At 44.6% G+C, this 25,182-nt stretch overlaps 1 protein-coding gene across 6 annotated transcripts in view; it reads left to right on the plus strand.

Moving 5' to 3' along the window:
• EML1 (EMAP like 1) overlaps positions 1–25,182 on the plus strand; it is a 203,845-nt gene that overhangs the window by 169,630 nt on the left and 9,033 nt on the right. For all 6 annotated transcript variants that reach the window (XM_009428453.5, XM_009428449.5, XM_009428448.5 and 3 more), the window contains 8 exons: positions 281–376; positions 2,013–2,147; positions 2,910–3,009; positions 4,090–4,244; positions 6,881–7,006; positions 7,268–7,399; positions 10,481–10,548; positions 13,510–13,598. In XM_009428453.5, the coding sequence (XP_009426728.3) occupies positions 281–376; positions 2,013–2,147; positions 2,910–3,009; positions 4,090–4,244; positions 6,881–7,006; positions 7,268–7,399; positions 10,481–10,548; positions 13,510–13,598 (901 nt within the window). The remainder of the gene's footprint in view (positions 1–280; positions 377–2,012; positions 2,148–2,909; positions 3,010–4,089; positions 4,245–6,880; positions 7,007–7,267; positions 7,400–10,480; positions 10,549–13,509; positions 13,599–25,182) is intronic.

Below are 25,182 nucleotides of genomic sequence, written 5' to 3' on the forward strand. Positions count from 1 at the left end.
GGAGGCTGGGGTAGGAGGATTGCTTGAGCCTGGGAGGTCAAGGGTGCAGAGAGCCATGATTGCACCACTGCACTGTGACCTGGATGACAGAGCAAAACCCTGTCTCCAGAAAAAGAAAGAAAGAAAGAAAGAAAGCAGGTCTCAAAAGCAATGGATGAGTATTCTTTAACTACAATGTAGCAGACTCTTTATTAAAAATGAAATTTGATGTTTATTTTTAATCATGTTCAACCCACTTTATTCTCAGATATAGTCTTCCTGTGAATAACTTTCTTTTCAGAATGGAGGAACCAATCTCTGTGCTGTGGATGACTCCAACGACCACGTGCTCTCTGTATGGGACTGGCAGAAAGAAGAAAAACTGGCAGATGTGAAGGTCATGCTCCAAGCCTTTTTTGGGCTGCATTAACATTTTCCCATTCAGAGCCGCCCTGGCATAGTGGTAGCCCCCTTTCAGCGGGCTCATTCCCACCCCAGCCCTTGTGTATGACGCCTTCACCTTAGAATCGTTTGGCCCCGATCCCTGTCCCATCATGGGACTTTGACCCCAGGTCCTGTTAGGGTTTTTTCTCTTTTCGCCATGTCTGTAAGATTGTTTTCTTCCTCATTTCATAGCCACTACCCTTTTAATTCATCCAGTCATGTATTTGCTGGCTATTCCTTTCATTTGCTTGGCACACCCCGAGTGCCTGCCATGTGCTCGCACGGCGCGTGGAGGCCCGGAAATGTGCTCAGGCGTGAGGTGGGCTCGCTGCCCGAGCCCCTGCAGCTGCAGGAAGGGCAGGTATGGGCAGGGGCCGCCAGCACGGGGGCTCCTCCAAAGTGGCACAGACTCAGGAAAGACCAGCGGGAGCCCCGAGCTAAACCCCAAATCCTTCCCAACAGGATTCCTCCTGCGAGGGGCCCCTTGGGACTTCTTTGACCGCCTCTAATCCATTTTGCACAATATGTCAAATTCCCTTGCCTTGACTGACCTTTTTCTATTTCTATTTTCTATTGGAAGCCTATTTTTATAGAATTGAATTCAGATTTCTCATCTTTGCATCTATTAACCTTAGATAACTTTAGTCACCTAACTTTCTCTGCTGCATGTCTGCGAGGCAGACCTTGTATTCTAACCAGGCCTGTTCCCTGACACCTGTGTTCATTCCCTAGCCCCACCTTCTGATATTCTGGGCAGGTGTTTAAGTTCTTCTTGCTATGTTGCTAGGTTAGAAGGCATCAGAGGCAGGTTATTATCCAGGCTCAAGAATGTGTAACTGCATTATTAAATAGAAGCAGTGATCAGAGCCCAATCCAGTAGGCCAAGGTGCGGGTCTTGGAGGTTAGGGTGTGGGCTGAAGGTGGTGGAGGTGGCACCTGAAGTGCTAGATCTACTCCATGGGACCCCAGGCCGGTTCACTGAGCCACAGGCAGAGTCCCAGGAGTCAATCGCAGGAGGAACTCCCTGGGGAAACGGGCAGCCAGAGTCAGCCACGAACAATGGACCTTTGTAAAATCCATTCCAGGGCCCTCCCTGGAGATGACATTTACCAGGTAGGGGGTGAGGCCTAGAGATCTGCATTTTACCATTTCTGGTGATTCCATTTGTTCGGCCAGACTGGGAACCCATGACTAGCAGATGAGAGCAAATGCTTGCAGGCAGATGAGAGCAAATGCTTGCAGTTCTGAAGTCCCTCTGGTCCCAACTCCCTCCTCAGCAAAGCATGCTGCATGCCCGCCCCATGCCTGGCCCTGGGAGAGGCCCTGGCATAGACAGAGGACTCCCGGGTGCTCCCTGTCCTCAAGGGCTCATTGTCCAGTGGGGCAGACAGACAAGGAGGAGGTATTAAGGCCCACACCAGCATATGCTTGATGTTTTTAGCAAGATGGATTCAATGGGGGAAATAATAGGCATTGTGCTTGCCTTGAATTTCTTATTTATTTGTGGCTCAGATTTTACTTGTTTTCCTACATGTCTCTTAACGCGTCTTAAGAGATGTGAGGCATCCGAGTCCCTGTTTTTCCTATAGTGCTCTAATGAAGCTGTGTTTGCTGCGGATTTCCACCCCACGGACACCAACATCATAGTTACCTGTGGAAAATCACATCTCTACTTTTGGACACTAGAAGGAAGCTCCCTTAATAAGAAGCAAGGATTATTCGAGGTAAAGTTAAATTATGATTTTTGCTTTATTTTTCTCTCGTATATGTGATTGGCTAGATGCATCTCTCTGGGGGCTCTGGTGATCAACACAATCCCTTGGGATCCCTCACATAGTTGGGAAGCGCGTCACACCTGGTAGATAACGCTGGTAATGAAGTGAAGAAAAGGACAGAGCAAGCCTGGGTGGAGGGCAGGGAAAGGACCTGGACCCAGGGAGCACCAAGCCTCCCACAGTGGCACTGGCTGCAGAGAGTATCAGAAGATGAAGTCATCGGGAGGCAGGCAACCTGCCTTTGCAAAAGACAGTAGAGACTCCCTGTACCTTTTGTCTGGACGTTGTGGGGCTGCGAGAGCACCAGGGGACAGCACCTCTTCCCGGGGGTCCATCTGCCACCACCTCCCTGAGGCTTGTTTTGAGGACCCCTTTATTCTGGTGCTCGGACCCTGCCCTTTAGGCTGACAGCATAGCCCCACCCTTCTCCCCGGTCCGTACCCTCCTCCGCTTGCTGTCTGCAGCTTTATGATTCCCCAGCCACTTGGGGTTGCTAGAAATCGCTTTGTCTTAGAGCAGTTAATCTCACAGCAGAAGTTACGTAATAGTAGACAGAAATGCAAGGTGTGCAGGGTGGTCACAGAAGCTGACACTATCCAGCTTGGGACCACTGCGAATCTAGATGTTATTAGTACAAATGAAAGGTTGTCTGGAATATATATATGTTGTATGGATTAAATATATATATAATTTTTTTACTACATTCTACAGAAACAAGAAAAGCCAAAGTTTGTCCTCTGTGTGACTTTCTCTGAAAACGGTGACACCATTACTGGAGATTCAAGTGGCAACATCTTAGTATGGGGAAAAGGTAATAAGTGATTGTTCCCAAAACCAATGGTTTTTGGTAATGTTGTAAGAGATCAAACATGAGTGCTTTAAGAATTGTCTATTAATACAATGTACAGGAGTAGGATGAAATTTCAAGTTACAGAGACACACACATGCATGTGTGCATGTGTAACTTGAAACCACAAAACTAGAACAGAGGAAAAGCGGAGAATAGTAAGAGTTACTGACCTTACAGCATTCTGAAAGGCTCTTTAAGCCCAAGCTATTATGATGGAATTAAATAGCTTTATTAGGAAATCCACTGACAGATTATGATGAAATTAATGACTACTTATAGGTCTGTAAAATATTTAAGTAACTATCCTGATTTATCTAGCATGTGGCAGACATTTATTGAAAGCTAATTATGTGCTAGACACTGTGAACATACAACTGAGTCAGACCCAAATCCCCTGCTGTCTGTGAGCAAACAGTTTGCTAAGGGAGATGATGCATCACTCAGAAAGCATGCGTCCAGTTAAGTCCAGTGAGCATTTATGAGCACTTACCCCGTGACAAGAAAAAAGGGAAAATCCACAATCCCTTTTCTCAAGGATCTTAGAGTTTGAGTTGGCGCTGAAGGTGGAGACGGACTTGTAAATGCAATTTCAGAAGTATTGGTGACATTTCCAGTATCCCTGCTGCTCTTGGCTCTAGGTGTCTTATCCACTGCTCACTTAATCCTTAGAACAATCCTGCAGGGTAAGCAGCAGCCCCATTCCACCAAGGGGGAACTGAGGGTAGAGTAACTAAGCAATTTGTCCAGAGAAACAGCTCACTAGAGAGCTGGGATCTAAACTCAGAGCCCACGTTCTCAGCCGCGTGGTGCTTCAACCATGCGGCTTCAACAATGCATATTTTCCTTCATTTTAAGGTAACCCATTTCATGCTTGTCTGGTGCTCTGCGAACGTCTAGAAATTGGATCCTTCATAGATTCATATTGCAATGATGTGCTCACGGACAATATTGCGTTTTAAAACCTAAGTCAGATGAGATTAGAAAATGGGCAGAGGCAACCTTTTGACAATGTGCTAATGATGGTTTTCTTGGTGTGTTTAGGTACAAATCGAATAAGCTATGCAGTTCAGGGGGCCCATGAGGGTGGCATTTTTGCACTTTGTATGTTAAGAGATGGCACACTGGTGTCGGGAGGTGGGAAAGACCGAAAGCTCATTTCTTGGAGCGGAAACTATCAAAAACTTCGTAAAACGGAGGTAAGTCATCAAGGCTACTGCTAAAATTTGTTTTTAACCTTAAACTGTTATCCATTTTTTATTAGTTTGAAATCTGTATCTTACAGTTTTGAAAATTGTTTAGGTGAAATCACATTATATGGGAGCAATGTATTTTATTAAAATCCTGAGGCAGGTTAAATATAACTAATAAAATAGAATTAGGTTTATAAAACTTGAGGTTGTAACACACTTCATATTTAGAATATTTTTATTCTCAATTTTCCAAGGGACTGTTACCCACATTTTGATTTATTATAAAAATCTGTCTTCTCTTTTAACTTTTTCTTTTTCTTTTTTTCTTTCTTTTTTTTTTTTTTTAGAGCAGGGTCTGGCTCTGTCACCCAGGCTGGAGTGCAGTGGTGTGATCACAGTTTACTGCAACCTCCCCCTCCTGGGCTCAAGTGATCCTCCCACCTCAGCCTCCCAAGTAGCTGGGACTACAGACACACACCACCACACCTGGCTAATTTTTGTAATTTTGTAGAGATGTTGCCCAGGCTGGTTTGGAACTCCTGAGCTCAAGCGATCCTCCCACCTCAGCCTCCCAAAGTGCTGGATTACAAGCATGAGCCACCACGCCCAGCCTCTTTTAATTTTTAATTTCTAGCATGTTATTTTGGAGACATTATTGCATTGAGTGAACTAGTATTTGTTGAGTATCTACTTCGTACATGGCCCTCAGCTAAGTGCCAATGTGCTCCCTAGGGCTGTGACTCCTTTTGATACCCGGTGTACCTCCCCATTATCTACTTGGCAGCCCTGCATTCCGGTAGGCACCAGAGGCAAGATATTTAATATTCCTTCTGCCCACTCAGTGAATTTTCTCCCCCAGGTTCCAGGAAATTGTGAGCAGACACTGCAAAATTGGCCTCATTCTGAAGGGTGATGCTTTTCATCCCTAGCTTTAGAATGGACAGACTTTAGGACTTTGAACCCAGATACACACACAACACTTATATTTTACATCAGAGAGCAACATGGCACCACCCTCTGGCAGTGTGAAAATTTGGTTCTGTTGATTATTTCCCTTAATAAAGGAAGATCTTCATCTGAGCTTTGGAAATCACTTCCCCTTGCCTGGAGATTCTGTTGTGAGAACATTTTTAATAATAAGATTTGACCAGCATTTGGTTGAACATATTGTGAATTGCTAGCTAGAGTCATAGACATGCCCAAGTCATATTATAACTGTAAAGAAAGCTCCAAAGCCCCATCTAATTTCATAAAAGCTATTCACTGTTTGTTAGTATCTGATTCCTCCTCATTAGCATGGGTCATCATCAGCTTGACTCAAATCTGTGCTAACAAGCCACACTGGAGAATGTGTGAGGGGAGGCTGCTTCTTTCCTGGAACGGGAGAGCCTAACAGCAACCGCCAGGGTCAAGCTGCAGCATTTGTTCTTTTTATAGTACAAGAACTTTGTTTCTTCATCATAGCAAATTGTTCTTAATGGGTGTATTTTACAATTCTTTCTCTTAACATTTAGATTATTCCATATGTTTATGTCGATTTTTAAACTGAACAGAATGACATTGCCAAAGAACTTACCATTTTAAGTTGTATTATGGCAGTGTTATATTATTATTATTATTATTATTATTATTATTATTAATTATTACTATTTTCAGACAGGGTCTGGCTCTGTCACCCAGGCTGGAGTGCAGTGGCGTGATCTTCAGCCTCTGCCTCCCAGGCTCAAGTAATTCTCCCACCTCAGCCTCTTGAGTAGCTTTCCAGCTACTACACGCACCACCATACCCAGCTAATTTTTTTTGTATTTTTGGTAGAAATGGAGTCTTGCTATATTGCCCAGGCTGGTCTGGAACTCCTGGGCTCAAGCAATCCACCCACCTCGGCCCCCCAAAGTGCTGGGATTACAGATGTGAGCTACCACGCCTGGCCTATATTCTTTACTTTCTGAATTGTATCTACTGTTGCTATCAGAAATTGTAAAAAGTAAAGAGAAAACTAACCAGTAGCATTCCTTATTTTTAAATTTTGTTGAGGAAATTGCTTTTTCTTAACCTCATTCTTGCTGATGCTTCTAAGATATATAAAATGTTTGTAGTTTAAAAATAAGGCTTAGGGTTTTGATCACTCACTCAACAGTTGGCTGTGGTATCTGTTTTTTTGAGATGGAGTTTCACTCTTGTCACCCAGGCTGGAGTGTAGTGGCGTGATCTCGGCTCACTGCAGCCTCCACCTCCTGGGTTCAAGTGATTCTCCTGCCTCAGCCTCCCAAGTAGCTGGGATTACAGCCACCCACCACCACGCCCAGCTAATTTTTGTATTTTTAGTAGAGACGGGGTTTCATCATGTTGGCCAGGCTGGTCTCCAACTCCTGACCTCAGGTGATCCACCTGCTTCAGCCTCCCAACGTGCTGGGATTACAGGCATGAGCCACCAAGCCTGGCCAGCTGTGGTATCTATCTATGTGAAACTCTCCATATATATGTATATACAACATATATATTTGAACGTACATTATATGTATATACATATGTGTATATAAAACTATTATAGGGACTATCATTATGATAAGTGTTTTGAATGACTGAGCTAACAACTGAATGAAATTGTACATCTTTTCTTTTCATATGACTTTTCAATGCAGATTCCAGAACAGTTTGGTCCAATACGGACAGTGGCCGAGGGGAAAGGCGATGTGATCTTGATTGGCACAACTCGAAACTTTGTCCTGCAGGGCACTCTGTCAGGGGACTTCACACCCATTACTCAGGTACGATCCCGCTCAGCAGGCCCAGCAAACACTCTCATTTTGCATTATATCAGACTCTAATCAAGCATTACAATCAGGTGCTTTATACTACGATAACCTTCCTCCACCCCAGAGTGTCTGTGGCTGCTGGAAGATGGGAGGAGAGAAACTGTTGAGAGCAGTTATGAAGTCAGCATGAAGCCTCGGTTCGTCATCCCTTACGGCTCCTGAGTGCGAACTGTAGTATCTCAGAGCGCTTCTGTTTGTCTTGGTTATTTGTAGGGTCACACTGATGAGCTCTGGGGACTGGCCATCCATGCCTCAAAACCTCAGTTCTTGACCTGTGGGCATGACAAGCATGCCACTCTCTGGGACGCTGTGGGTCACCGTCCCGTCTGGGACAAAATAATAGAGGTAAACATGCACATTACATTTCCATTTTTCTTACAGAAATTCATCTGGAACATGTTTATTTATTTTTTGCATGAAATCAACAGTGATACAAAGTTGTCCCAAAGCAAATGTTATTTATCTATTTAGAGTTGCCTTAACATTGCAATTGCATTTAACAGTGTTACTTTTAACATTGCCTCAAGTGGCCTCAGCCATGTAATTTTGAAGTTTACTGTTGAAATTTTCTGACAAGAAGTTGTTCTTTCTGAGTTCATTGTCAGATTTTCTGAGTACAGTCTCTCAACCATCCTAAGAGGTGAAAAATACTTGTTATGAGCCTGCATTCTATTTACAGTGTACCCTTTGAGTGGGAATTTACAAGCTGTACTAAACACACGATTGAATATATCTCTACATTTTGAGTTTGATGGTAAAGTGAACTTTCGTTTGAAAGTCAGCTGGGCACGGTGGCTCATGCCTGTAATCCCAGCACTTTGGGAGGCCAAGGCAGGCAGATCACCTGAGGTTGGGAGCTTGAGGCCAGCCTGACCAACATGGAGAAACCCCGTCTCTACTAAAAATACAAAATTAGCTGGGCATGGTAGTGCATGCCTGTACTCCCAGCTCCTTGGGAGGCTGAGGCAGGAGAATTGCTTGAACCCGGAAGGTGGAGGTTGCAGTGAGCCAAGATCACACCATTGCACTCCAGCCTGGGCAACAAGAGCAAAATTCTGTCTCAAAAAAAAAAAAAAAAAAAAAGCAACATCTCTGTGAATTTTGCAAAAGAAACTCTGATGACCTGTCAGAGTGTTGAAATGCCCTTTCCCCACGTGTATTACTTGAGCACTGACTGCTTGCATGCCAAGCACTGTGCGTGTATTATCCTTAATCCCTGTAGCAGCTCTGCAGGTTGAAGAGGTTTTTTTAAACTCTGATTTTATTGATTAGGAAATTGAGGTGTAGAGAAGTTAAATAACTTGCCAAGGTCACTAAGTTAGTGAGTGACCTAGCTAGTGTTAGGACCCAGCTCAGTCTGACTCCTAAACTCTGGTTCTTTCCACTGCATTGCACTGCAGCGAATCAGAAGCTCATTCTCTGTTGCCGGTGCCCTAATGATCTGTGCAATCCCATTGCACAGAGGAAATAGCCCTTCTGTAAACCAACACATCATCCTTTCATCCCCCATAGAGTTACTGGCATGTCCCGGGTGCTAGGTTCAAGTTTTGGCTCCCTTCCCTTCATTTTCACAGAAGGGGTGCTGGTCACTGGTGGCCAGCTGAGCCGTGAGGTGGAAGGGCCCAAGGGGCAGGCACTGCCACTCAGAGAGCAAGTGTGGCCCGTGATGGCAGGAAGGGGCTAAAGGGAACAGTGTTATATGTTCTACCTATGCGCTGGTGGTCCAGGAGGGCTGAAGGCAATGACGGCTCCTTTACCAGGCTGTTAATCATTTAGCCTAACATAAGAGTTGGAGCTCTAAACTGGAAGCCGGGGAACTGCAATGAAGTTCTAGCTCCTCTGCCTACTGGCCTTGTGACCTTGGACATCTGTAACTCAGTGTCCACTTCTCAAAATTGTTACGAGGCTCAGATGAATGACACAGACAGAAGTGCTTTGTAAATGGTAAAGCTTCAAGTGAACACGATTTCTGTTTGTGTATTAGTGGCAGCTCTGAGCTTAATTACAGCTCCCACTGTAGAAAGAAAGCATTAAAATAATGTAATCATATATCAAGTTTCTTTCTCTTGGTTTTTTAGATTATCCAGTGGATCTCAGGGCCTCCTATTTTCATTCCCATTGCTACTTTTCTTCCTGATCTTCCTTAATCTCTTCTCTCTCCATCCTAAACACTCCTGCCAAGTGCCCTTTATCTAAAACACATGTTCAATCATGTCAGTCTTTTTATTGAAAGGACAAGACCATTCAAAGTGTTCTTATTTCCTAGTGAGCAAAGTCCTTACCATGGCAGTGACATCACTAATGTGATATACTCTGTGCTGTAAGCCCATTGACCTATCTGCCATTCCTCAAATATGCACAGCTGTGTTGCTTCCATCACTTTTACTGTATTACTGCCCACTTCACCATGGTCCAAAAAACGACTGGAGTGGCCACATCTCACCTTCACCAGTGATAATTCTTCCTCTCCTGGGAGGCCCAAGTCCGGTCGTCTGTACCACGAAGCCTTGGCCCAGCTTCCCAGTGTCACCTCATCCCTCCCTCCCCTGTGTATCTCTTTCATGGATCATTCCATCTTGTATCTGAGTTAGTGATGACTGTGTGTGTTCCACTGGATCAAAACCTAGAACATGCCTTGCTCATCTCATGATCCTTCCAGGCCTCCATAGTGTTTTGCACCCAGTGCAAAACCAGTGCAAAAACCACTTACCCAGTCTCCGTGTCATGGAGTTGGGTTCCGTGGTTGTCTTTCTGGAGCAATCAAGCACACTATTCAGTGAGCTTACCACTCAGCACGGGGAGTCAACTGAAGGGGCTGGGTTCTATAAGCTGTGACTTTGTAGAAGGGCATTTACCTGTCTTTCATCAGATTATTGTAGAAATGAGAGGATATAAGACAAAAAGGGAAAAATCCTAAAAGGACAGAAATTTAAGTCAGGCTCAATGGCTTACACCTATAATCCCAGCACTTTGGGAAGCAGAGGCAGGAGGATCACTTGAGCCCAGGAATTCGAAACCAGCCTGGGCAGCATAGGGAGACTCCATCTCTACAAAATTAAAAATTAAAAAATTAGCCAGGTGTGGTGACACACACCTGTAGTCCCAGCTGCTTCAGAGGCTGAGCCAGGAGTGTCACTTGTGCTGCAATAAGTCATGATCATGCCATTGCACTCCAGCCTGTGCAATAGAGTGAGATCCTGCCTCAAAAAAGGGTGGGGGTAGGTAGAAATTTAGCATTATTGAAACGCAGCATTCATTCAAGCAGGAAAACATTTTTCTCTAGAAAAGAGACTTTTCAAATAGAGCCATGTAGCCCTAAGGAATTAGAAGTGTGAGCGTTTGTGTGTGCACGCACGCACGTGTGTGTGTTTTATGCTGTAGTGTTCTATCTGTTCATCAATTTACACTTCCTTTAAAATATTTTAGGATCCAGCTCAGTCTTCTGGTTTTCATCCTTCAGGGTCTGTGGTTGCAGTCGGAACACTCACTGGGAGGTAAGTCCATGCCAGCAGGGCTTGTGCTTGCAAAGCTTATGGAAAAGAGGCCTGTTGTTTCTATTTCCCCAGGAACAGGCCCCCGTTCAGCTCTTGGCTACATGTTCGAAGCTTCTAATGACTTACCAAGAATTAAGTTAAAAGCGAAACTTGAAACAGTGGCCCATTACATTTTGAGCGTTGGGGAATCTGAGGAAAGCTGTAGACCCTCTCTCCTTGAAAAGGACCCTCTACCTCCACTAGACACACACACACTTTTTTTGTTTGTTTTTTGAGACAGGTCTCTCCCTGTCACCCAGACTGAAGTGCAGTGGCACAATCACAGCTTACTGCAGCCTCCAGGGCTTAAGTGATCCTCCCACCTCAGCCTCCCAAGTAGCTGGGACTACAGGCGTGCACTGCCATGCTCAACTAATATTTTATCTTTTGTAGAGACGCAGGTCTCACTGTGTTGCCCAGGCTGGTCTTGAGCTCTAGCTCAAGCAGTCCTCCCACCTCGGTCTCCCAAAGTGCTGAGATCACAGGCATGAGCCACCACACCCAGCCACACACACATTTTGCCTACAATCTCTAGGATTTGTGGAGCTTCTCAAGCCCTGATATTGAGGCTGTGGGAGGAGCCTTGATTTTGGAATGAAGCAAGAAAACATTTCAAAGTGCTGAGCATTTAAAAATGCTTTTTCTACTCCTGGTCACAGTGGCTCACACTTGTAATCCCAACCCTTTGAGAGGCCTAGGCAGGAAGATCGTTTGAGGCTAGGAGTTCGAGACCAGCCTGGGCAACACAGCAAGACCCTATCTCTATAAAAAATTTAAAATTGAGCTGGATATGGTGGTCCACATCTGTATTAGCTACTCAGGAGGCTAAGGCAGGGGGATCTCTTAAGATCAGGAGTTCGAGGCTGCATCGCACTATGATTGCACCACTGTACCCTCGTCTAAGCCACACAGCGAGACCCCATCTCTAAAAAAAATTAAAAATAGAAAATAAATGCTTTTTCTAGCTGCCCTTTCAAAATTTTAGGAACTGCCCAGACCCTGAGCCTCATATTCCAATTGAGTTAATACCTATTCACCTGGCACCTCCTATACACTGGATGGTGGGTCTGCGTTTGCAGCTCAGCTTTGCCACTTAGCAGCAGTGTCTTTGAGCCAGTTACATAAGCTCTCCGAATTTGTTTCTTTTTCTGTAAATTGTGATATTCCCTGCCTGGCTGTGTTGCACTGAGGATCGAAGGAGACAGTGCACATAGCACCTGCCAGGGCTGCCCATCAGGCACTGCAGGGGTTATTATTATCATTGCTTTCCGGGTTTTGATTGAACATTTATGCTGCTCATTGTACTGTATACATTTACTGTGGTTTCAGTCAAATATTTTTCCTCCCACCCTTCCTCTCTAAAAAAGCGTAGCACTTAGATTCTGTTGCTATGACTGCAGAGCCTATATGGATAAAGAAAGGGTAGCCCTTTGCAGGTCATAGGGAGCAATATCTTAAGTATTGGGCTCCACGTAGCCAACAGAATTCTTCATGAAAATGTTTGTATAGCCACACACACACACGCCTGCACACAGACACACAGACACACACACACACACACACACACACACACACACACACACACACTCCACCTCCCATTTGACTCTCTTTGAGACAGGTAAACCTTCTAACTCATCAGGCTCCCACCTTCTGATGACTGGTCTCCCAATAGGCTGACGGATGCCAGCATGCCTACTGTGTGTGTAGGACACGGTGACAGTGCTCAGAATCACAGTGTCCCATGGTGGAGGAGATGGATCGGGTCACCTAATCCAGCCCCTCATCTGTACCTCTTGCCATTCAGGTCCTAGGTTGGGCTTAGCTCCCGATGCTGTTGATTTAACAGGTCACTTCAAAGCCATGTTCTAATCAGCCCCAGCCTCTATTAAGGTTAAATAGCACATTAAAGGTAAATGGTTGTTGAAGATGCAAGAAATTGGCACTGAGAAGCAAAATCCACATTTCTGGGGGGCAGGACATCTGACAATGCATGGCTGGGGGGCTCCTGTGGAAGACAAGGGACACTCTGCGTCAGTGGACATGCTGATGGGATGTCCTCAGGCAGGTTAGAAACTGCAGCAACAGTTTATCCATTTATCCTTATCCATTTATCCATTTATCCGCATTCCATTTATCCCAAAAACACCAGGGGCTCACCACCACCCCTTGAGAATATAACAGGCAGGAGAGTTCAGTCATTCTGATGTTAACACTCATTTAGTGGGTACTGTGTGCTTATCAGAGGATACAAAGCACTTCCGTGTCCATTATCATTCGGCTTTAATATTGAGCCTGCAGAGTAGACCTGGGCTCTTCTCCCCATCTCACCACTGAGGAAATGGCCCAGCGAGGTGAAATTAGAAGACCAGTCCTCCACTCCGATTTCTCCCATTTGCTCTGTGCTTTCCCTCGCCCTGTTGGTTGCAGGCTAGCATCCCCATAAGGCCTGTACTCTTGGCCTGCTCTGTCTGCAGCACCACTGGGAACACCACCACCCCGGAGTTGTCCCAGCCCTGTCCTCCTGCATGGTCCTGCTTCGCCCTGGAAACCTGGGTGAGCTCTTGCAGGTGGTCCTTCACTGCTTCCTCTCACCATATGCCCTGGCACTAGGTATTGGCATCTTCCCTGCCCAGAGCTTTCTCTCCATGTGTAAATGACAAAGCACAAACACAGAGAAACCATGTCATAGTGTTGATAATGGCATAGTTTTGAATGCTAGCCAATATGCTGTTCCTTTCATTAGAAAATGCTTATATATAGGAAATTTTCTTTGAATGAAAGCTGGGAACAAGCTTTCTTATTAAGCAAATTCTGAGTATTTATTAAGCTTTTATGATTAACAATTTTTATTCATCCCACTATTATATAATCTTCATTTTCTCATTAAACAACTTACTGTGCTTTTTCTCATGTTGATAACAGGTGGTTTGTGTTTGACACAGAAACAAAAGACTTGGTCACCGTTCACACAGATGGAAACGAACAGCTCTCTGTAATGCGATACTCACCAGGTTAGACTCCAAACCATTCACTACTTTATTTTTTTTAATCAACTTTTATTTTAAGTTTTGGAGTCCATGTGCAGGATGTATCGGTTTGTTACATAGGTAAACGTGTGCCATGGTGGTTTAATGCACAGATCAACCCATCACCCACGTATTAAGCCCAGCACCCATTAGCTGTTGTTCCTGATGCTCTCCCTCCTCCTCGCCCCCCTCCAACAGGCCCCAATGTGTCTTGTTCCCCGCCCAGTGTTTCCATGTGTTCTCATCATTCAGCTCCCACTTATAAGTGAGCCCATGCGGTATTTGGTTTTCTGTTCCTACATTGGTATGCTGAGGATAACAGCTTCCAGCTCCATCCATATCCCCACAAAGGACATGGTCTTGTTCCTTTTTATGGCTGCATATTATTCCATGGTGTATATATACCACATTTTCTTCATCCAGTCTACTATTGATGGGCATTTGGGTTGATTCTGTGTCTTTGCTATTGTATTCACTACTTTAAAATCCCAACAGAATTGAGATTCTGTGTCAGTGTCTTTAAAGAAAAAATTTCACAAGCCTCCTCAGAGTAAAATTTAAATTAGACATGCACATAATTATGGCATTTAGGGTTCTTTTCCCTCCTTTGGGTCACTATGCTTGTGTTATGGAAAATTTCAAACATAGACAAAATTAAACAGAATGGAATAATGAACCCCATGTACTCATCCGCCAGCTTCAATGGTGATCAGCTCTCAGCCAGTTTCCTGCGTCTGGAGCCCCACCCACCACCCGCCTCCCATATTCTGAAGCAGTTCCCAGACATCTCATCATTTCATCTGTTAATAATTGTATATATCCCAAAAAGATGAGGACTCTTTTTAACAGCTTTATTGAGGAGTAATTTACATACAATAATGAACCATTATAAATGTACAGCTCATCGATTCTTTATAAGCTTGTGGAGCTATGCAACAACCATCACTACAGTCCAGTTTTTTAACCTTTTCATCATCCAAAAAGTTTCCTCCATGCCCATTAGCAGTTCACTTCCACCCTCACCCCCAGTCCGAGGAAACTACTGATCTGTTTTCTGTTTCCAAAAATTGCTTTTTCTGGACATATCGTGTAAATGGATTCCTACAATATGTAGTTGGTTGCATCTGACTTCATTCACGTAGAATGATGTTTTTGAGATTAATCCATGTTATTGTGCACGGAGCAGTACTATATTCCTTCTAATTGCTGGGTAGTTTTCCATTTTATGGGTATATACCACATCTTGTTTATCCATGCATCAGTTAATGGTGGATTTTTTTTTTTTTTTTTGAGACAGAGCCTCACTGCAACCTCTGCCTCCCAGGTTCAAGCGATTCTTCTGCCTCAGCCTCCCGAGTAGCTGGGATTACAGGTGCATGCCACCACACCTGGCTAATTTTTGTATTTTTAGTAGAGATGGGATTTCGCCATATTGGCCAGGCTGGTCTCAAACTCCTGACCTCAGGTGATCCACCCACCTCGGCCTCCCCAAGTGCTGGGATTACAGGCGTGAGCCACCGCACCCTGGCCTTATGGATTTAGATTGTTTCTGGTTTTTTATTATTATTAATAATGCTATGAACATTCATGTATATGCCTTTTTGTGTTTGTTTTCATTTCTCGGGTAAATTCTTAGGAGTGAAATTGACGGATTGTATGGTAAACTTATGTTTAACATTTTATGAAACTGCCAGACTGCCTGTCCTGTTTTACATTCTCATCAGCCATGTGCTAGGGTTCTAGTATCATCACATCCTCCCAATACTTGTTATTGTCCTTTTGATTATAGTCATTCTAAAGAGGGTGTAATGGCATCTCATTGTGGTTTTAATTGGTGTTTCCCTAATGACTATTGATATTGAGCATTTTTTAATGTGCATATTAGTCATTCCAGTATCTTCTTTGGTGAAATATCTATTCAGATATTTTGCCAATTTTTAATTGGGCTGTTTGTCTTACTGTTGAGTAGTACGTTCTCTTTATATATTCCGTATATACAGTCTTTATCAGATAGATGATTTGCAAATATTTTTTCTGAATGTATGGCTTATCTTTTTGTTTGTTTGTTTGTTTGTTTTTGAGACAGCATCTCACTCTGTCACCCAGGCTGGAGTGCACTGGCATGATCATGGCTCATTGCAGCCTTGACCTCAGGTCCAAGCAATCCTCTCACCTCAGCCTCCCAGGTAGCTGGGAACACAGGCACACACCACCACGTCTGGCTAATTTTTGTATTTTTGTTAGAGACAGGGTTTCGCCATGTTGCCCAGGCTGGTCTTGAACTCCTGGGCCCAAGTGATCCGCCTGCCTCGGCCTCCCAAAACTGCTGGGATTATAGGTGTGAGCCACCATGCCCAGCCTTCATTTTCTTAATGGGGTTTTTTAAAGCACAAAAGCTTTCAATTCTGATGAAGTTCAGTTTATCAATTTTTCCTTTTGTGGATCATGCCTTTGGGGTCGTATCCAAGATCATGAATATTTCCTTGTATGCTTTCTTTTAGAAGAGTTGTTTTAGCCCTTGCATTCGAGTCTATGATCCATTTGAGTTAATTACACAAGAGTTACAAGAGTACACTAGACTTGCTTCTTGTGGATGGTGAGAAGGAAGAGCCTGTTTGCTCTGCATAGAGGTATCTAGTTGTCCCAAGCACTTTTTGTTGAAAACACAGTCTTTCCCTGTTGAATTATCAATGACACTTTTGTCAAAAATCAATTGATCAAAAATGTAAAGGTTTATTTCCAGATACTCAGTTCTGTCCCCTTCACCTATGTTTATCCCCTGATTACTGTGACCTTAGAGGAAATTTTCAAACTGAGTAGTGTCACTGCTGCAAATTTGTTGTTTTTTTCAAAATAGTGTTGGCTATTTTAGGTTCCTACTATATGTAAAATTGTATATAAATTTTAGGATCAGCTTGTCTTTTTTTATTATTTTGTTTTTTGAAATTTTTTTGTAGACACAGGGTCTTACTTTGTGGCCCAGGCCGGTCTCAAACTCCTGGTCTCCAGAGATCATCTCACTTTGGCCTCCCAAAGTGTTGGGATTGCAGGTGTGAGGCACCACACTAGGCCAGCTTGTCAATTTCTAACTTTGAAAAGCCTGTTAGGATTGTAAGAGGGATTATGTTTAATTTACAGATCAATATGGGGGAAATTGCCACCTGGACAATAGTGGCTCTTATCATGAGCAAAGACTGTCTCTCCATTTATTTAGGTCTTTACTTTTTCTCAGCAATGCTTTATAGTTGTTAGTGTACAAGTCTTGCACTTCCTTTGTTAAATTTATTCCAAAATAAGTTTTTTTTTATGCCATTGTGAATGGAATTGTTTTCTGAATTTTGTTTTCAGTTGGTTGGCTGCTAGTATGTAAAAATAGGATTGAATTTTGCATGTAGATCTTATATCCTATGACCTTTCTAAACTTCTTTGATTAGTTTTAGTATAATAGACCCTCCTAATCCACAGGGGCTACCTCCCAAGACCCCACACAGGTGCCTGAAACTATGGATAACAACAAACGCTAAGTGTACTATGTTTCTTCCTATATATACTTGCCTATGGCAAAGTTAAATGTATAAATCAGGTACAGTAAGAGATTAATGACAATAATAATAAAGTAGAAGAATATAACAATATATTGTAATAAGAGTTATGTGAATATGGTTTCTCTTTCAGAATACTGTATTATACGTAATATTTGCAGACCACAATTGACCACAGGTTACTGAAACCACAGAAAGTTGTTTCAGTCTTATTATATTATATTAATATCACTACATTTTATTAAGTTTCCTCTGTTTTTCTGAGGAGAAAAAGCATTCAGTCTTTCATCATGAGGGATAAAGATGCCCTTTATCATAGTGAGAAAGTTCCCTTCTATTTCTAATTTGTTTGGAGGTTTTAGCATGAATGGGGTTGGAGTTTATCAGATGCTTTTTCTGCATCCTTTGGGATTATTATGTGGGTTTCATCCTTCATCTTATTTTATTAATATCACTACGTTTTATTAATTTTCAGATGTTGAACCAACTTCACATTCCTGTGGTAAATTCCCCTTAATCATGGTGTATAATCCCTTTTACATGTGTTTGCTAGGATTCTATTAAGGATTTTTGCCTCCATGTTTCTAACAGATATTGGTGCATAGTTTTCTTTTCTTGTGGCATCTTTGTCTGTCTCAGTTATGAGAGTACTACCGGCCTTACAGAGCAAATTAGGAAGTGTTCTCTCCTCTGTTTTCTGAAAGAGTTTGTGAAAAGTTGGTTTTATATTAAATATTTGACAGAATGTATGTGAATTTGGTGAAACTACCTGGGCTTTTCTTTGTGGGAAGGTTTTTAATTACTAATTCAATTTCTTTACTTCTTACAAGTCTATTCAGATTTCTCTTTTCTTTTTCTTTTTCTTTTCTTTTTTTTTTTTTTTTTTTTTTTTTTGCTCTGTCACCTGGGCTGGTGTACACTAGCACAAACACGGCGCACTGCAGCCCTGACCTCCTGGGTTCAAGTGATTCTGCCACCTCAGCCTCCAAGTAGCTGGGACTGCAGGCAGGCACCACCACACCCAGCTAATTTTTTTTAGAGACAGGGTATTCCTATGTCTCTAAACTGAAACTCCTGGGCTCAAGCAGTCTTCCTGCCTCAGCCTCCCAAAGTGGGATTACAGGCAGGAGCCACCAAATTTCTCTTTTCAACTCTATTTTTGCTTCATGTAGTTTGAATGAATGATTGGGCAGAGGTTATGCACAAATAACTTAAGCCAGTAAGGCTCCATCCTCTGCCAGTGGCTCTGTGGGCAGGTTGAAGGGCATGTTCAAAGTTCAGGCCGTTTCCATGTAGGCCTGGCTTTTACTTTCCACTCACCCTTTTACGTCTCCTCTATGCACATGTACAGATTCAGATTGGCCGGAAGGGTGTCTGAATAGGCAGGATCCTTTCCTGCCTCCACTGTGCATGCACCAGCCTCCCGTCAGCCAGGAATGCGCTCACCCATCCAATAACCGTAACCTCAGGCCAGTAGAAACCTTGGCCCTCCCCACCCAACTGCCCTAGAGATGGTCACTTCCATCCCAGTGCTACTATTGCCCAGGGCTCCATACGGAGTGAGCCCCTTTACCACAGCCGCGTGGTCCTCAGAGCCTGTTCTTCCCTGCCAGGACCGCTGTGCTGGCCCAGCTGCTGCGAAGGAGTGAGGGCAGCCCAGGGAAGAACATGATGGATTCACCCTGTTTTTACCTGAAGTTGAGAAGATTTTCAAATAAACACTTCTCAGATTTTCATGTCTTGTTCAATTTACAGAGTCTGGAAATGGTTGTTTTTGTCAGTTTTATAGAATTTCATAATTGCTTTATGGGGAGAGGATTGGCCAACCTTCTCATTTGGCCACAGCTAGAAGAACTGCCCTCTTATTTTTTGTGTTTTTTGGGTTTTTTTTTTCTTTTTTTGAGATGGAGTCTTGCACTGTTGTTCAGGCTGGAGTGCAGTGGCATGATTTCAGCTCACTGTAACCTCTGCCTCCCAGGTTCAAGCAATTCTCCTGCCTCGGCCTCCTGAGTAGCTGAAACTACAGGCTTACGCCACCACACCTGGCTAATTTTTGTATTTTTAGTAGAGACAGGGTTTTGCCAGATTGGCCAGGCTGGTCTCAAACTCCTAGCCTCAAGTGATCTGCCCGCCTCGGCCTCCCAAAGTGCTGCGATTACAGGCATGAGCCACCGCCCCTGGCAGCTCTTATTTTTTTTAATGACTGTTTTTTATTGTTAGAGATGAGGTCTTGCTATGTTGCAGGCTGGAGTGCAGTGGGTACTCACAGGTGTGATCACAGTACACTACAGCCTCAGCCCCTTGAATAGGTGGGACTACAGGCGTGTGCCACTGCACCCAGCTCTGCCTTTTTTTTTTTTAGACAGAGCCTCACTCTGTCACCCAGGTTGGAGTGCAGTGGCGTGATCTCAGCTCACTGCAACCTCTATCCCTCAAGCTCAAGCAATCCTCCCACCTCAGCCTCCCGAGTAGCTGGGACTACAGGCATGCACCACCACACCTGGCTAATTTTTTGTATTTTTAGTAGAGATGAGGTTTTGCCATGTTGCCCAGGCTGGTCTTGAACTCCTGAGCTCAAGCAATTCACCCCTGTCCTTGGCCTTCCAAAGTGCTGGGATTACAGGCGTGAGCCACAGCACAGACCTGCCCTCTTATTTTTAATATAACCACAGTATCATTGTCTCCTCCCCAACCCAAATCAGCATTGATGTCTTAATATCATCAGATGGCCAGTTGCATGTTCAAGTTTTCAATTTACTTTTTTTTAACAATTTGTTTAAACCAGGAAGCAAAAAAAAGCCCACACAATGGTAATTGGTTGATATGACTTACTAGTTTCTGTTAATCCATAGGTGTTCTCTCTCTCCCTCTATTACAGTAAATTTGTTGATGAAACTGGCTCGTTTGTCCTGTAGCATTTTCCACACTGGATTTTGCTGAATGCATCTTTGTGGTGTTGTTTCACGTGTTCCTCTGTCCCCTGTATTTCCCATAAAGTGATTTCTGGATATCGAGGCTTGGTCATATTCAAGCTGTATGTGTGTTGCTGTATTTTTCCTTTCGGAGGCACATAATGGGTTTTTCTCACTTTTTGTGACATTAGTAGCTGTTGATACCCAGTGCCTAGATCCATAAAGGTTGCCAACTATTGATTTCCAATGTTAGCTTTTCTTCTTCATTTATTAGATATAGTACTTCTATGAAGAAAAACTTTCCTTCATCTACTATTTTGGTACCCAGTGGTAGAGTTCATATAGGAAAGTCAGAATTAATGCTTGATTTCATTCACTTTATTTTCCAGTTTCTGAGATAATATATTTGCTTGCTGCTCCTCTAACAGTCACCAATCAGTGGTGGTGATAGTAGTGGTGATGGTGGTGGTGGTGGTAGTGGTGGTGGTATTGGTGGTGGTGGGGGGGGTGGGGGGTGGTGGTGGTGATGGTGGTGGGGGTGGTGGTGGTGATGGTGGTGGTGGTGATGGTGGTGGTGGTGGTGATGGTGGTGGTGGTGGTATTGGTGGTGATGGTGGTGGTGGTAGTGGTAGTAGTGGTGGCAGTGGTGGTGGTGGTGGTGGTGGTGGTGGTGGTGATGGTGGTGGTGATGGTGGTGATGGTGGTGGTATTGGTGGTGGTGATGGTGATGGTGGTGGTGGTGATGGTGGTGGAGGTGGTGGTGGTGGTGGTATTGGTGGTGGCGATGGTGGTGGTGGTGGAGGTGGTGGTGGTGGTGGTGGTGGTGGTGGAGGTGGTGGTGGTGGTGGTATTGGTGGTGGTGATGGTGGTGGTGGTGGAGGGGGGGGTGGTGGTGGAGGTGATGGTGGTGGTGGTGATGGTGGTGGTGGTGATGGTGGTGGTGGTGGTGGTGGTGGGTAGTGGTGTAGTTTTGGTGCCATTATGGATTGAAGTATATTTGCTGTGTTCCTGTCTGTTATATTAGGTGGAAGTTACTCTAGTTGGCTCCTGGGTCCTTTTGACGTGACCTCAGGAGCCTTTAGTACTTGTTCTCTGGCATAACAAGTTGTTCCAGGATCCTTGTATACATTTCTTACCTATCACCCTTTCTCTCAGGAGGCCCTCCTTCCTTTTTCATCTGAAGGGAGGAGATCACAATATGGGTGTTAGGAGTGCTCGTTGCCACAGGGTAGGGGATTGTCTTGCCTTTTCATTATATGATTATGTCGTGGGAAATACTGTTTCTTTCATGCACAGGCCATTTGGCTATGCTGACACTCTTGGAAACTGGAGTTTTGGTTGTGGGAAATACGTGGCTGACTCTGAGCTGCTGGTCTCTGTAGGGATCTTCTATTTTATAACCTTATTGACAGCGTCAACTCTGCCTCACAGTGGGATGTGTCCTCGAGCTTTAGAAGATCTGATAGAGCATCTCTTTTGGATGCTTTTTCGTTGTCTCTGAACCACGTTCATAACTTCTCACCCTAAACAGACAACTGCTCAGCCCCCTTGGCAGCCTTTTGTCCATGTTGAGAAGGAGCTTGACTTGGAATGCCTTTCATTCATAACCTCCTCAGTGTCACATTTCTTTCTGTTAATTTAGCCAGTGTTCTGCATCTTATCTTGTGTTTCTCACCATTTTCTCAGTTATTTTGAACGTCTGCTGAAGGCACGAGGGCCTCATCTGCAGCCTCTTTCCTAGAAAGCCATCTGATACCTGTCAGCGCCTGCTAACATGAGCGGGTCCATTGGGAAACATGTTTCTATTTCTTGTCAGTTACACTAATGACCATTCCCTGGAGAGCAGAGAGCTCTTCCTACTAGAACTCTGCCTCTCAGCTTCAGAGTCATCGCCTGGGAGCTGTGTGGGGCAAAAGTGAAAGCCCTAAGCCAGGACCGGGCCATCCGCATTTGAATCTAGTGTTCTCCCTTAGTTAGCCAGGTGACCTTTTCAGAGCAGACAGTGAGTTACCATGAGGCCCAACTGAAAGAAGTGTGAATGAGTTCTCTGCAGAGCATTGTGCAGATGTCACAGGGGATGTGATATCATCATCAGTAACAGCAGCAGTGATGGCCCCTGGAACAGCACCCAGATGGTGGACTCAGACCCCTGGGGAGTGACCCACAGTTCCATAATGGGAGGGACCCTATTTTGTTCAGCACTGTGTGCCCACCTAGCTCCTAGCATAGGGTTTATGACGGGTTAGTTGCATGCATGAATGTAGCTATAACTAACTACAGTGCAACAGACACAAAGCAAAATGTGATCAGCAGTATGAGTTTTCTGGTTACACAAGATTTTTCCAGCATATAGGCTATACTGTTGTGGATTACTATCTCCTTTTTGGATTTCAGTATTTACAGACCTAAAACTAAAGAGAGAGAGAGAGAAAGCATTCGATGCCCAAACACAGATTATCATTGACATGGAATTTCAGAAACCTGCTGCCAGAATCCCAGCCGAGATCTGTAGCCCATCTCCAAGGTAGCAGCACCCTGCGCTGCCATGAGCTAAGAAGGGAAACCATGATGAAATGATGAGGGCTTTTTCTCATTCCGTCAGTCTCAGGAAAGCTGTGAGGGTTCTGCTGATGGCCAGAGGAAAAGCTAGTAGCGGTTCTTGAGCTTTATAGGTGGAGCTGGCCCTCCTGGGCCTTCCCAGGACGTGGGAAGGACCAACGAGCCCCCAGCCGAGGCCCCCTGCCCAAAGATAAATGCCACCTTCACACTCAGTGATGCGGGTGGACACTGACCCTTCGCCACAGACTGGGGTTGTGGAGACGGAGCTTCAGGAGGGAACTGGGGCTATTTTGCGAATCAGGGTTCAAGGTTGATGTTAACTGTGCAGGGGTGCGGGTCTGAGGGGTTACCTCATAAACTGGACAGTCGTAACTTTAACAGCAGTTGAGAACTAAATGTTTCTGGCAATTTCTCGCTTCTCGCACAACAGGCAGGCCCAGGTTGCAGTTGTTGGTCTGTACCTCACCGTGGGTGGAAGAGGGAGGTTCAGAAAGTCAGCCCTGGAACTCTGGGCACACGCCTGGAACGCGACCATGAAGCCGAGCCCTCCAGGAGTGCATGCGGATCACCCAGAGCGGGTGGGGGTTCTTTGGCATGCTCAGAGCCACGAGCCTAGAGAATTTCCATGGACCATTGAATACCCATCTCAGGCATGTTTTAGCAACTGTCATTTATGGACTATTTTATATAACATGGTCTTTTGCTGATAAACTAATGTTACGTGAAAGTTTATCACAACCAGTCAGCTAAGTGTTGGCAAAATGCCAGCTCCCTCAGGCTTATTAAATACAGAAGCTTCATAGTGATACTTCTCATATTTAACATGCATGTCGAGAATCTTATAGAGCACTTTATGATTGGACAGGATGGAGTTTTGATTGAATTAAGATTGTACTTTTTTAAAGAACAGAAATAGGAAGAAAATAACTTCCTATTTATTAAGCCCAACTGCAGATCCTTAGCCTGCCTGTTCTAGTTTCAGCTCATTGAACCTAGGGTAAAAATCTGAATGTGAAGATGAAAGAGAGAAGCCCAGAAAGGACTAGGTGCAACTGGTCATGCAATTGTGTTTCTCTTCTTTGATCTTATCCATGTCATTGTTTGAAAGGTGGGGCTTTTTCTGCTTTTACTAGAATGAATCAGAATCTGGCACTCACTCCGTCACTTGCAGTATTAGATCCCCCATCTGCCTGGGTCTGAGCCCTGGGTTGATCCCCATGCAGATGCAGCAGTCTTGTCTCCAAGCCCAAAATTACAATCAGTGTGCCAGGAGAGAGGCTGCACCATAGCTGCACGGCTGTTCCTACACCTGCAGACCATCTTCCCCGCCACCCCCTCCCTCCCCACCCCAGATCTCACTTGTCAGCTTACAGGTACTTTGCAAGCATGCAAGGATTTCTGTCTGTGCCACTCACCTGGCTGTGTTGCTGTACACAAATTACTAAGCCTCAGTTTCCTCATCTGCAGAGCAAGTCTAATTGAACCCTCTGCTGAGGTGCTGTTGGGCTTGACTGAAGCCCCCAGCCTCCAGCCTGGTGAAGAGTGAGCAATCAGTAGAAAACAGCCGTAAGGTTGTCCTTCTGCCCTGAGCACCTGGACTCTTGCTCACGTGGCTTTATGAGTTCTCCAGCTGATTTTCATTTTGGGCCAAATCCTAGCTTATTTCAGTGGAGTAAGTTTAGGAATCTCAGTCTCCGAGAGAGCTGGGGAATGAGGCTTAGAGAGTTTTTGGAGGAGAGGAGAACAATTAGGGAAAGAAAAAGGGCTCTGTGGGACCCAAGAAACAGGCTGTGCTAGGTTTCATCTGGCCTCTGGTTAGCATATTGACAAACGCTGGTTGGTTTTGATTTCTTAGGCAATTGTTTTTATATATTTATGGATGAATGTAGGTAAAAGAGCTAGGATTTGAACCCAGGTTTTTCTGCCTCGAAGGCCACATTCTAATCCTCACACTCTGCCGTCTTCCCGGGCAGTCGTCGCGGTCAACGGGAGAGTCATTTTGAGGTTTTTCGTGGTGGTTGTGTCGGGGGCCAGGGGCTGGGAGGCACCTCCTCTGAGGAAGGGAACGTTTCTCCTGGTTCTGCCTTTGTCTCTGAGCCACTGCCTGCATTTCCACATCACGCACTGGTGGGTGCGTGCTAAGGACGTGGAAACCTGGGTGGGGTGGGGTGGTCAGAGTTGTTTACAAGGAAGATTAGGGCCTCCTGGGCCATCTTTTCGTGCCTATGCAGAGGCCTGGGGTTGTGGATGGTACGATCAGCCGGTTCCCCTCTGCAGGGAGGATGTCCCCAGGCAGAGGTGAGCTTCAACTCCTGCATGAAGACCGTGGATTAGAATGGGAAAAAGGAATTACAATCTGATTAAGCCTGTCAGAGATAGAAGTGGATTGCTGAGAGAGATTGTGAAGTCCTGTTTCATTCATCTTTAAAAACAGATATGGGGGCCGGGCGCGGTGGCTCACATCTGTAATCCCAGCACTTTGGGAGGCCGAGGCAAGTGGATTACCTGAGGTCAGGAGTTTGAGACCAGCCTAGCCTACATGGTGAAACCCATCTC

This window comes from Pan troglodytes, chromosome 15 (assembly GCF_028858775.2).
Source record: "Pan troglodytes isolate AG18354 chromosome 15, NHGRI_mPanTro3-v2.0_pri, whole genome shotgun sequence".
Classification (NCBI taxonomy): Eukaryota; Metazoa; Chordata; class Mammalia; order Primates; family Hominidae; genus Pan; species Pan troglodytes.